The sequence below is a fragment of the Diabrotica virgifera genome, chromosome 5, assembly GCF_917563875.1.
Source record: "Diabrotica virgifera virgifera chromosome 5, PGI_DIABVI_V3a".
Classification (NCBI taxonomy): Eukaryota; Metazoa; Arthropoda; class Insecta; order Coleoptera; family Chrysomelidae; genus Diabrotica; species Diabrotica virgifera.
In genome coordinates, this window is record NC_065447.1 from 174,587,417 (window position 1) to 174,595,465 (window position 8,049).

The 8,049-nt window shown below is 33.4% G+C and overlaps 1 protein-coding gene across 1 annotated transcript in view; it reads left to right on the top strand.

Annotated features, from left to right (window-relative positions):
- Positions 1–5,463, top strand: part of LOC126885220 (MMS19 nucleotide excision repair protein homolog) — a 99,505-nt gene extending 94,042 nt beyond the window's left edge. The window contains exons 11-12 of the mRNA XM_050651673.1: positions 644–814; positions 5,213–5,463. Coding sequence (XP_050507630.1) covers positions 644–814; positions 5,213–5,401 — 360 coding nt within the window. The 3' untranslated portion in view covers positions 5,402–5,463. The remainder of the gene's footprint in view (positions 1–643; positions 815–5,212) is intronic.
- The last annotated feature ends 2,586 nt before the right edge of the window (positions 5,464–8,049 follow it).

The window sequence follows — 8,049 nt, forward strand, 5'->3', positions numbered from 1 at the left end:
ACTGATTCTGTTCTGTTTCTGTTACTCAATATTACTATGGAGTGTAAGGATAAAAATTGATCAGCTTGCCTGTTAGTTCCTGTAAAGCATACTGGTATGTCATCCACGTATCTCCACCAATATAAGAACTGTTTGAATACGGTGTGTTTTGATGGTTCATAAAAATATCTGATAGCAATGGGCTTAGAGGATTGCCCATGAAAAGTCCTGCAATATTGTTTGTGTATATTTGATTATTATTGTCTTATATTGATATCAAAACGGTATTAGCATTAAAACATGTTTCGTACTTATTCGATATTATAATAAATTCGACAGAAAAACACTCTCCGAAAAATTGGAAGTAAAATCTGTAGGCGCGCATGGCGACCGCGCAATGTTGGCAGTCGCTTTTGCCCCACTCTCGCATTGCTATTCGCATAGAAACGTACGGCTTTTAACAGGGAAAACCCATACCACTGGTGAATTACCAATTGCGTACTGCCGGTATTACTTCCTGAGATCAAAGCGCCGACAGAAGAGTGATTTTACTGTGGAACCTCTATATACTGTGCTATTGTGTATCCTTTATTTATCAATTCAAGATACAAAATTTTCACCATGGTCCTCAGACGCAACCTAATATAAATTTGTTTTATTTTAGATATCTAGGTTTGTAATCCTGTGTTTAGAGAAAAACAAAGAACCGAAAGTGTTAGTTGTCATTTTGGGAATTATAAAAATGATATGTAATACTAATAGTGCCTTACTAGAGAGAAATTTGGAAGATTTTCTTAATAGGATAGTACAGTTGACTGTTTTTAAAGAGAGTATGGTGAGTATTATTTTGAATATTGTCGTATAATTTATTTGAACACAAAAGGTTCAGTATGTATAAGTTAGTTTTATATATACAGAAAATTGGTTTTCTTCTTCTTCTAAACAAGTCTTCTTCTTCTTTAAGTGCCGTCTCCTAATCGGAGGTTGGATATCATCATCACTATCTTTACTCTATCTACCGCTGCTATGAAGAGTTCTATTGAACTGCACTTAAACCAGTCCCTTAAATTCTTGAACCATGACACTCTACTTCTTCCTATACTTAGTACTATACTGATCAGTCTTAGTAGTTCATATCGTTGTCCCCCTCATTACGTGTCCTAGATATTGTAACTTTCTTATTTTTATTGTGTTTATAATTTCGTATTGTTTGTCCATTTCTCGCAATACTTGCGTGTTAGTTTTTTCCTGTGTCCATGCTATTTTTAGCATCCTCCTGTAACATCACATTTCAAAGGACTGTAGTCTAAACAAGTCAGTATTGTTTAAAGAATGCTAATATAAAACATTTCTAAAGTTATTCCGAATAACTAAAATTAGAGTAATGTTGTTATTCTTCACTATTGTCACTTTGTGCTTTCATATTTTTACTACTTTTAATCTTCTGTCCCTTTTGTATTTTCATCCCATTCTTGGCTTTAACGACGTTCTACACCTTCGTTGCGGGGTATGCCTCTCAGAGGAAAGGGGGGAAAACTCGTATGCAAGCGAAAGTTGGTAACAATGCATTTATAGCAGAATACTCAAATCATATGTTTCAGTATTGAATACTTTATAAAAATAAATTATAATAAATTACGGAAACTACGGAATAAATTACGGAATTAATCATAATAAATAAATTAAAAATAAATGGTACGGTAAACAATCCTCATTTTTTAATATGTTATTCCCTACAAGAAAACCTTTAATTTAAGCACAAATCATTAAAAATCGTAAGTTTGGGTCAAAAGTTATTAACTTTTTAAGAATTCCCATAAGAGCCCATGTTAAAACTTAATTTTGACCCTTAATAGTAATTAAACGGCACGGTAAAACAATTTTTTAAAAATCAAGTCTTAGTTTTTTGAAGTAAACTATAACATACTAGAATTTCATGCAAATCCTTAATTCTTTGTCGAAGGTGTAGAACGTCGTTAAGGGAAAAGTAAAACTTACAGTCAACCTCAGCAATGCTAGAAAGACTGTATGCTCTGGATTTATACAAGTCAAGTAAACTATGACTCTATGAAATCCAATAAATCTGCTGGTATAGATGAATTACCTAGCGATCTAATAAAGTTGGTCAACGAGAAAAACCTGGACAAATAGTAGAACTGTTCAACGCTATCTATACTACGGGAATTATCCCTAGAGAAATGTTGACATCAGCATTTGTGTGTTTGCCAAAGAATGCAGTGACTACCGAACCATAAGCTTAATGTCACATACCTTGAAAATTCTGCTGAAAATTATCCACGTCAGAATACAGTCTAAACTGGAGCTGGATATTAGTGACACTCAATATGGCTTCCGCTACCAGAGAGGCATTATTCTCCTTCAACGTGCTGACACAGAGATGTTTGGATGTTAACCGTCCTCTTTACGTCTGTTTTATAGACTACAATAAACCGTTTGGTAAAGTAAAACATGATCGACTCATGGAAATTCTGAAAACTAAAAACCTAGATGAAAGAGATCTAAGACTAATAACACACCTCTATTACAATCAGCGAGCAATAGTAAGAATTGAAAAAGAGACATCTGAAGAAATGGAAATAAAGAGAGGAGTCCGGCAAGGCTGCATACTATCACCTCTATTATTTAACGCTTATTTTGAACAGTCAATGCGAGAAACTCTGAAAGATGAAACAGTCGGCATAAGAGTAAATGGAGTCTTAGTTAACAACATTAGATATGCAGGTGATACAGTAATAATAGCCGATAGTTTACAAGACCTGCAAAGACTCATGAGTAAAATAGTAAGGTGTAGTAGGGAGTACGGACTCTCTCTCCATATCAAAAAGACGAAGTTTATGAAAATTAGTAAAAACAACCATAATACTAACGAAATCTTGATAGTAGAGGGTCAGCAGACCGAAAGAGTAAAAAAGTACACTTACCTAGGAACACTTATAACAGAAAATAATGACTACACTGCAGAAATCAAAGTCAGAATCGAAAAAGCACGTTGTAATTTAATGAACGTGAAAAAGGTCCTATATAGCAAAGATTTAACATTAGCTCTTAAAGTACGCCTAACAAAATGTTACGTATACAGTGTACTATACTATGGACTGGAATTATGGACGTTAAATGTAGAGACAATGAGACGACTTAACGCCTTTGAAATGTGGACCTATAGAAGAATTATGAGGGTTTCCTGGGTAGATAGAGTTACGAACAACGAAGTACTAAGTAGAATAGGTAAAGAGAAGGAACTTGAACTTACAATTAAAGAAAGAAAACTACAGTATCTCAGACATGTGATACGGGACGAGAAGTATAGCATCCTGCGACTCATAATGCAAGGAAAGATAGATGGCAGAAGAAGCATCGGAAGAAGACGAATTTCATGGCTGAAGAACCTGCGAGAATGGTTTGGATGCAGCTCAAAACAACTATTTAGAGCTATTGCCTCAAAAATTAAAATAGCTATGATGATTGCCAACCTCCGTAGCGGAGCTCTATATTTGGCTAGAGCATAATTTGTAGCGCCATCCCATAAACATAATGGAAATACGAATGCAAAGATTTCATTTATCTCAAAATTTCGTTTTTGGGCTTAGACCACTGTTGCTCTGATAGCCCCAATTATAGTAATTCAAATTTGCAATATCTTTCGTTTTTTGCCACGAAGACTACAGTAACTCAACTTAATAATAGTTTTTGCCTGTAGGAGTGTGGGTAAGTAGATTTACTATACACATGCAACAAAAATGTTTTACTGGTTGTCTTAAAATGCATACCTGATTTACCATGTTTTCGACCAAACAAAGATAATACCATAGATGTAAGTCAAATGTAACGTGTTTTGAGTTACTATAGTCTTCGTTTCATGGGTCGATAGAGAGTAGGTACCTTGTGATTTCTGATTTGATTTCAAATGTTTACATATCGCACCCTCTGTGCAAGACTGCAGTAACTCAAAAATTTTACGAAAATGAAGTAATCATGGAATTCGATTGTAAACATGCATATCTATCCCCTGTAAAACTTTAGTAACTTTCAAATGCTTAACCGACTAAATATTACAACAACAACAGTTTAACTTTTTTGCGTTTTTGAATATAAGTTCCTTGCAAAACTGTTGTAACTCTAATGTAACAGAGTTACAACAGTTTTGCACGGAACATTGCAATGGCTTCGATAACAAGCAATGAAAGGCACGAAAAAAGTAAGATATTTGTTATTATAATATCTATATATGTGGTGTTTAATTTTAATATACAGCGTGTCTACGTAATCCATTAACGGCCGAGACAATAAAAAAATATTTACGAGACCAAACTATTCATGTAAATATTATGTCCTTTGTTTGACATTATATTTTCCATAAGATGTGTGCGATGTCGTTTGACCATTTATTTGTTAGATTTAATTAAAAACACATAAATTAAGACTAATTATTTACGACCAAAAAGTATTTTTTCTCATGAAAAGAAAAACAGTTATCTTAAAACTTGTGTATTGACAATACTGACAGGTCAAAAATATCTATTCTCAGAAAACTTGCCAAAGAACAGCCAAAAATTCGAATGGCCAAAAATATAGACTTGGTATACTTATGCGATTCGGGTATGATACCAGAAGCCCACCATAGTTTTTATAAAAATATTTTGGCACAAGATGATGTACGAGAAGAGGACAACAACTACGGGAAAACCTGTCAGTAACGGCCACTAAAATTGAAAGAACTATTGGCCGATATAGAAAGGTTGCCGGTATTGCCAGTTTTTGTAGTCTAGATATACATAATTGGTTTGGGGAATTTTTAAACTGGCCGTTAGTACAGGTGTCCGATGTTGGCAGGTGGCCGGTAACACAGGTTTTACTGTAAAAGTAAATGTGTCTACACTTTTTACAATTTTCTCCGTGCAAAACTATTGTAACTTTGAAATTCTAATACTAAATGTTTAGTGATTAACAATTTTTTCCGTGCAAAAGTGTTGTTACTTTGAAATTCCTAATTTTTTTTGCATTAATATTCTTTTATTTAAATTTCTATTTTTGATTAATGTAATATAGGCTGAAAAGCATGCAAAATCATAATTAAATCTTAATTTTTCTTATCATCTTTATCTCGAAACTTACTTATTTTGACTTACTGCAGTCTTGCACTGAGGGTGCGATATGTATTCGTATGTGAACTTTATATTTGTATGTTGAATTTAAATTCTGATTTTATTTTCAGAGAGTGAGAATAGAAGCCATTCAGTGTCTTACAGTCTTCTCACTGGTCTTCCCTGTATACAAATTATTGCCGTTAAAATCAACAGTTATATATACATTGGGAACTTGTGTAGATGACAAGAAACGCTTAGTAAGGAAAGAAGCTATGGAAGCTAGATCTCTTTGGTTTTTGTTAGATGCTCCTGTATGATTTTAGTCATCATGAAGTAAAGATGTACAATATGTAGTTTTAAATACAGTTTCTAAAAAATATTTGTTTTAAAATTTATTATTTTTAAATGTCCTTAAATATTTACCTAATGAACAGTAATCCTTATTAACTAGAATTTTAGTTTAAAATACCGTTTGACGTTTCTATTTCTAATTTCAGAAATCATATAAATTAAACTAGTATTAGTATTAAGTATTAGCATGTAGTTTTTTTGTCAATTTCATTGTTTGTAAATTAATTTAAGTTGGTTAGGGCCATGAATGAAGGGTATACCTGCCGGTCAATTTAATGTTTCCACCCCCCTTTTTGGTTTTTTTTGGAGTATTGTAGCAAACAGTAATTTAGTATCTATCGTGGCTGAATGAATCAAGTAATCCAAAGCCAATAAGCAAAGAAAAAAAAAGAAGACGATTTCCAAAGTTGAAATCGAAACGTTAAAATAAATGTATTTTAAACTAGGTAATTGCCATTAAAAGCGCTGCTAACTAAAGATAACAATGTCAGTGAAGTAAGTAAAAGAAGAATAGTGCTCGCCAATAAGTGCTACTATGGCTTAAGAAGACAGATGGCCTCAAAAATAACTAGAAAAATTAAATTGACTATCTTCAAAACACTAATAAGACCAGTGGTAACATATGGTTCAGAAACTTAATCACTTACACAGAATGACCAAGAACTGCTCAAACGTTTTGAGCGAAAAATCCTAAGACGAATATATGGAGGCATAAAAGAACAAGTTTTGTGGCGCAGGCGTTACAACTTTGAGTTATATAGAAGTTTTGGAGAACCTGACGTTGTAAAATTCAGTAAGGTAGCACGCTTTAGAACTTTAGATGGATAGGTCATGTAATCAAGCGAGAGGAAGATGCCATAGTCAGAAAAGTTTTTGACCGAAGAGGACCGATAGGACAACGACGAGCAAGAGGAAGACCGAGACTTAGCTACCAAGACAACTTAGAAAATGATTTAGAATCTATTGGAATTAGAGCATGGAGAAGAGTTACCAGAGACAGGGCCGAATGGAGGATTGTTCTGAAGAAGGCTTTGGTTCCTAAAGAGCTGTAACGCCACTGATGATGGATTGCCATTAAAAACAGTAAATAATATTAAAACGCCACACGAAAATAGTTTCAAAACACTATTAAGGTACTAGTACACTTTAGAAGACCAAAAATAATCATTTTTTTCAAGAATTTTTTTCTCAGAACCTTTATTAGAAATGAACATAAAAGTTTTTACATATTAATATCTAACTCTTAGAGAGTACAAAAAATATATCTTTTTTATCTGAAACAAAAAAGTTGTACTGCATTTGAAAAAGGAAGGTTTCTTACGTGACAATTTACCACAATTTGACCAAAAAATAAATAATTTTTAACCATGAAAAACTGAAGAAAAACGGGTAATTTTTCACAAAATTTTTTCAAATTCCCGTAAAATGTTTTCTTTGCGGAATTTTTCACTAACGGTGGTAAATTGTCACGTAAGAAACCTTCCTTTTTCAAATGCTGTACGATTTTTTTTTTTCAGAGATCCCAATCCTGAGATTAACTGTCCGCCATCGGAACTACTTTTTTTCGAGGCCTCGACTTTGGCGCCCTCTACAATATTAGTGTACGTGCATAAATGAAAAAAGATATATTTTTTGTATTCTCTAAGAGTTAATTATTAATATATAAAAAGTTTTATGTTCATTTCTAATAAAGGTACTGAGAAAAAAAATCTTGAAAAAATGCTATTTTTGGTCTTCTAAAGTGTACTAGTACCTTAAGATTTTACGTCCGGAGTTTTATAATGGTACATACATTATTCTTTAGGTTGGTAGGCCGTAGTTTGGGATTATTTCTTCCTGATATTTTGTCTACAACTACGCAAAGATAAGTTAGTGGAAAACATTTATTACTGTTGTAATGTCGCTTGTTTTTTCTTCACTGGAAGCCGTCTCTTTTACACCGGTCGTCCTTCAACCAATTGGCATATTTTACATTTTCTATGATTCGCCCATACCTTTTTGGTCCTAATATGCTCAGGGTACTTGTATCAAACAATTATTTACAAATTAAATCACATATAAAGAAACCTACTGAATATATAAATGTTCTCAATGTATGCTTCACATAAGTTATTTGAGAAATCCATAGGAAAACAGTCTTCAAAAAGAAGTGAAGAAACACTCAGCAGTGAAACCCAAACCCTAATGAAACAGAATTTACAAGTTAAGTTAAACAGTAAATAGTACCCATATCAACAAAAAAAATACAGCAAAAATACAACAAACGATAGCGACAAATACATACCTAACAGCTTAAAGGGAAAAATAAAAATTGGAAAAACTCAAATAATCGAATTAAAAAACATTCAGGGGCAAATAATCAATAACAGGACATGCATTATTAAGATTTCTATTTATTATCCCGGTTATTTATAGCGTTCTTCGCCTTCCGGTTCCCAGTTTTCAGCTTCGTTGGTCGTTCCATTCGCCAGAGTGAAGATTCCCTTCCGACATGGCCTTCTGAATGCCGCCTAGCCAGGATTCTTTCGGCCCTCCTCTCTTCATTCTTTCCCTTGGCGTCCATTTTAAAATTTGTTTTGGCAGTCTGTCGTCGTCCATTCTTTTTACATGACCA